This window comes from Mus caroli, chromosome 7 (genome assembly GCF_900094665.2).
Source record: "Mus caroli chromosome 7, CAROLI_EIJ_v1.1, whole genome shotgun sequence".
NCBI lineage: Eukaryota > Metazoa > Chordata > Mammalia > Rodentia > Muridae > Mus > Mus caroli.
In genome coordinates this window covers 68,102,040-68,107,692 of record NC_034576.1, presented here as the reverse complement: position 1 = coordinate 68,107,692, position 5,653 = coordinate 68,102,040, and the positions used below count along the sequence as shown (strand labels likewise).

At 37.2% G+C, this 5,653-nt stretch overlaps 1 protein-coding gene across 5 annotated transcripts in view; it reads left to right on the top strand.

The window, feature by feature from the left end:
• Nucleotides 1-5,653, top strand: part of Tjp1 (tight junction protein 1) — a 233,112-nt gene that overhangs the window by 168,286 nt on the left and 59,173 nt on the right. For all 5 annotated transcript variants that reach the window (XM_029479120.1, XM_029479119.1, XM_029479116.1 and 2 more), the window contains one exon: nucleotides 2,262-2,318. In XM_029479120.1, the coding sequence (XP_029334980.1) occupies nucleotides 2,262-2,318 (57 nt within the window). The remainder of the gene's footprint in view (nucleotides 1-2,261; nucleotides 2,319-5,653) is intronic.

Genomic DNA, 5,653 nt, shown 5'->3' with positions numbered 1-5,653 from the left:
TCCGCCTGCCTCTGCCTCCCGAGTGCTGGGATTAAAGGCGTGAGCCACCACGCCCGGCTTGATTCATTTTTAAATAGATTTATACATTTATAGCATGAAAATTAAGTTTGCACTTAAATTTCTTTTCACAGCAGTAGATGAGCATTATAAAACAGTACAAAAAGTCTTAACAGTCAAGGTAAGCCTCCCCAGCCAGTTTCCTTTTCTCTTCAGAATTTTGTAGGTATTCTTCCAGAGAATGTCCGCCCTATTCTAAAGTGTCCAGTTCATTCTCAATCATTTTCATAACTTAGTAAACAAAACCTTTAAAACAAAAAGTCCAACTAGAAGCAAATGTTTGGAACTTCCAGTAACAGTGGAATGTGAATGTAGTGTGAAATATGTTGCCAGTTTATTATGAGTAAAAAAGAACAAAAAGATAGAACACCTGATGAGGAATACCACCCACACTCCCTTTATTTCAAGCTGATCAGTGTGAACCTTTTCATATCCTTTCAACTTCCTCTTCACTTTGGCTTAAACAAAATTAGATTTTTGGCAATACCCAAGCTGTTGTATAATCTGCTCTCCTTTGCCCAACAGTGTAAACTTATGTGATCATCACAGCCTTGTGGAGAACCACACACTTTTCATAAGATAGTAACCGAGGAAAGTGCCAGTTATCAGATCATTTAACAGTTTAGACTGATGGGGAGGGGATTAAGAAGTCAGTGAAGCACTGCTACTAGTCAACAAAGTGGATCCCAGAGAAACCAGTTTAGAGCTCTGCAAGCAGTTTTCATTGTTAGCATCAGCTGAGATTGCTCAGCCTGGCAGTTATTGCAGACACTTCATTCTGTGTGTTTTAGTGAACTGTGGCTGTTCAGTGCATCTGCTCCTCATGGTCAGTGTTTCACATGGATGGAGGAAGCTTTGTGCAGTGTGTGTGTGTGTGTGTGTGTGTGTGTGTGTGTGTTTGTCTGTCTGTCTGTCTTAAAATCTGGTCAGTTTTTTTTAAAAACACAAAACAGTTTTGTTTCCAGGCAAGTCTCATTAAAAGAAAGTTTTGCTGCTCATCATTGGAAGGTTGAAACAAAAGCTGGTAAAGTTGGCAGTTCTTATCTATGGGAGTGAACACAGAGATCCTTTCTCTCTCGTCCCTTATTCATTTGGGAGGAAAGTCAGTCTAGTTGCTTTGAATTTAGGGAAGCAGGCTTCCTTTATAGGAGTTCATTTTCTAAAGTGGCATTAATCTTCAATTAAAGTTACTGTGGGAAGAAAGAAATAGGTCTCTGTCACCTTGATGTGAGTCGTCTTGTGATGCTACTGATAACTATGTAACAGAGACAGATCTCACTGGTGAAAGACACTTATAGTAATAGCTGATGAAGGACGATGTGACTATGCCATGCTACCGTCACTTCACCATGCTGAAAAGATCTTCCTCTTCCTCCTCCTCCTCCTCTTCCTCCTCCTCCTCTAGAATAAGCATCCCAATTTATTAAAAAGTAGTGTTAAGAGGGGCTGCATTACTTTAAACTATCAAGAGTTGTTAACCCAACATTGAAGGAAATGTTGTTTTTAAATTTTTAGTGTTCAACTTTCAGATCATCTTATTATCTCTATGAGAGACTGATGGTAGGAGATAAAATGCAGCTACCCTGTGGACTGGCTAGGATTTACACTGATTGTTTATGGATCTGGGGGATTGGGGCCTTGAGATTTTTGTTTTAATGTTTTAGTAAATGCATGTTTATGGTATGTGTAACATAAAAGCCTCTTTCTGTATGACTATACATGAACTTAGAGGAAGTGATTCTGACATAAAACTGAAACTGGATAGAATAGTGACTTTAATCTCTCAGATGGTCTAAATTTGTTTTTCTGGAACGTGTATTTACAAATACTGAGTTCAGAGGTACCTTTTCTTGTGTGCTGCATGAAAAATGCTTGTAAGTCCACTTAGATCTTGTCTGTCTGATGGTAAGCATAAAGTTGCTGAATTTTCTAGTTTTAACTCAATTCTGCTGTGTTACGTGTAGAGTGGTGTCTGTCCAAATTAAGTTAAAACAAAGGGAGTTCCTGTGTGTGGTTTCCTATCTCTTAAAACAAAAACAACCCTTTCATAGTTACTAAGTGGTTTCTAGAATACTTTTAATATTTACAGTGCAAGTCTTGGTATTTTATTGTGCCGAGTTGTTTCCAGAATGCTTTCTTTTACTTTATTAAATACTTAGTTTTTCTTTTAAAGGTAAATGCTTTGTTTTCTTTTCCTTTATCAGAGCACAGCAATGGAGGAAACGGCTATATGGGAACAGCACACAGTGACGCTTCACAGGGTGAGTTTCTGCTGCAGTAAATAATCGTGTTATAATTCAGGATACTGGAAGCTTTGAAAACAATAGAGGAAAGCCAGATGTCAGGAAGCCAAAAGAAAGGGGAATTTTTTTCTATATTCTTTTGTTTAAAATTAGATTTATAATAAGTTCTTCATTAAGGTCAGAAGTAAGCATGATTACTTTTTCACATATGCTTTGGTTATTTCTTATGTATTTGCTATTTTAATCTCTAAAATTAAGTGATTTGTTGCTTAGAATTTTGAATGATGGATAAAAGATTATATATTATAAACTGGTTGTATATACATGTTTGTATGCTTGGGGTTTAATATTAAGATATGTTCTTATTAAAATCTTGAAAGAACTTAGGATAAACTCAGTTGATAGTGAGCTTAGTTGTAGCATGTAGGAAGCCCTCTTCCATCCCCAGAATCACATTAAATTCTCATCTGTGAAACCCGGAAGTCAGAAATTCAAAATCATCCTTAGCTACTTAGCAGGTTGGTATGCATGTTGTGGGGAGGCCATATTCTAAAAAGATAATTGTTCATTTGAAGCATGTATAGCCCAAGCATTGCAGATAGGAAAGATTATTAGTAAACAGTGGAAATACCAGCTTTGGGATCAGATTGGTCTGGATTTTAATTCTACTTTTGCTTTTTTGTTGCTTTAGAAATGGGGAAGAAATCCAACCTGTGTTGTAAACTGTGGTGTTTATGTATTGAAAGTTAGGCTAGGAGCTGGAGACATGGCTCAGTGGAAATAGTGCTTGTTCTTTAAAAAGACTTTAAAAAGAGTTTAGTTGATGGTCCCATGTTTGGCTGCTCACAGCTGTCTGTACCTCCACCTCCAGAGGATCTGATGGCCTCTTCTGGCCTCTGCAGACACCCTTACACACACATAGAAATAAAAACTTTAAAAAAGTAGCTGGGTGTCATGTAGCACAGCTCAGCCTGCTTTATATAACAAGTTGCAGAATGGCCAGGGCTATGTATAAAAACTTTGTCTCAAAAAGGAAAAACTAAATAAAATGCTATAGGGATAACAACACCAATTCATGCTTTTTCTGTTTTCAAGTATGGCTCCTTAAATTTACCCTTTTTCTTCTTTTTAGCAGAACTGACTCTACTGATGGTTCTCCTGCTTAGAGAGTGTTTAAATAAATGGCATATGCCTTACACTGATTATTTCTGAGCAGTTGACAACTGGAGGTGGGAAAACTATGTTCCTGAGCACTTAGCACCTGATTATCTCATGAGGATTTGATAGAGCTAGTTAATTATTCAAATAAAGTGCTTCCAGGAAGGGTATGGTTGACCTTTTCCTGTCTTACTAAATGGAGAAGTCATTTCAATAACACCTATCTTAACTTTTAACTTGTAAAGCTGAGCTTCTGTTGTTTTCATTGTGCTTAATTGGTAGCATCTCTGCATCAGAGCTTGATTATACATAAAATAATTTTATACTTTATGTCTTTGATTGCTTGATTGTGATATAATGGGTTGGTAGCATTTTATGTATTACATTTATTTTTCTTAATACATTTATCATTTTTATTGTTGTAATTTATATAACAGTAAATTCACACTCATCTAGTATATAGTTCTGAGTTTTGACATAGTTACATAACTAATATTCCACTCAAAATGCAGAATGACTCCATTACCTTAAAACTGTGTTCAAATCTCTTTGTGGTCAACTCTTTCCCCTTACAGTCTGCATTGGGCCACTGATCTGTCTTTTTAAACTTTGACTTTTTCCAGGATGTCTTATAGATGGATTTGTGTAATAAGTAGCTTTTTGAGACTGGTTTCACATGCTTAGATTAATGCATTTGAGACTTCAATAATGTTGCTTGTGTTGCTATCTAATTCTTGGTTATTACTAAATCCCACCCCATTTTATGAGTGTATAATAGCTTACTCATACTATATTTGATGCTACATTTAGGTTGTTTACAGTTTTTGTTGATTATGAATAAATCTGAGTTAGTATGCAGTTTCCTTGACAGTGGGTTTTATGCTAGCTGTTACTTTTATAGGACATGGCTGATTGGATGTGCCTTCTCACCAGCAACGTATGAGTCTGTCTTCTCCACAGCTCTTGATATTGTTGGTTTTAACCTTTGAGTTTAGCTATTCTAGTAGATGTCTAGTAGTATCTCATTATAACTCTTTTAGTTTGTATTTCTCTGTACATTAATGCTGAGCACCTTGTAATGATCAGTCTTTATTGCCAAGTTGACTGAATTTGGAATCATCTAAGAGACAAAATGAGGCATACCTGTGGATATGTTTAACGGAGGAGGGAAGACCCTCCCTGACTATGGGTAGTAGTATTTCTGTAGTCTTGAGCCGTAATACAAAGGAGGCATCTTGTGGAGTACATGGTCTCTCTCCACTTCCTGACTAAAAAGACTACTGGCTGCATTTTACTCCAATCACCATGCAATTCCTACTATGTTAGACTGTATCCTTCCTTATACCATAAACTAAAATAAATCAACCCTCCTTCTCTTGAGCTGAATCTCAAGATATTTTGCCACAGTGATAGTTAACTAATACACACTTCATTCTCTATTCTTAAGTGCCCCAGTGATTCTGGGGTTGAGCCCAGTGTCTGTATAGTAGGAAATGGTGTCTCATGAACCACACGGCGGATCATGTTAAATGTGTTTTCATGTACTTGCCATCTCCATTTCTCGTCTTTTAAGTGTTGTGGTGCTTTCCTCTCTATTGATGTGATAAACACCATGACCAACTTGGGAGGAAAGAGTTTACATGTTCCGATAACACACAGTTCATCCAGTACTCTGAGGCAGTAACGGTGATCGCAGAGGAATGCTGCTTCTCTGACTTGTGCAACTTGCTTGTTGTAGTTGTTGTTGAGACAGAGTTTCTCTGGGTAGCTCCGGAACTCACTCTGTAGCCCAGGCTGGTCTCAAACTCAGAGATCCATCTGTCTTTGCCTGTGGAGTGCTGAAACTGAAGGCATGTGCAACCTCTATCAACTTGCTTGGTCCAGGTGAGACCTCCCTAGAATTGGGGTACTACCACAATCAACCAGTCATCAAGAGAGTACTTCACAGACTGCCTACAAGACCAATATGAAATATGACTTGGAAGTATTCTTTTTTTTTTTGATTCCATGGATTGCCATTTTGTTTACTATGATTTTGGTACACAGAGTTGGCGTTTGAAGAGTTCTTTATGTGTTCTGGACACAGATTCATGATCAAGTATTGTTTTATGTTTCTCCTGGCCCAGTTGTTCTCTGCCTTCTGGCCATGTTTTTGTTTTCATCAGTCATAGGTTTTTTTTTTTTTTTTTTTTTTT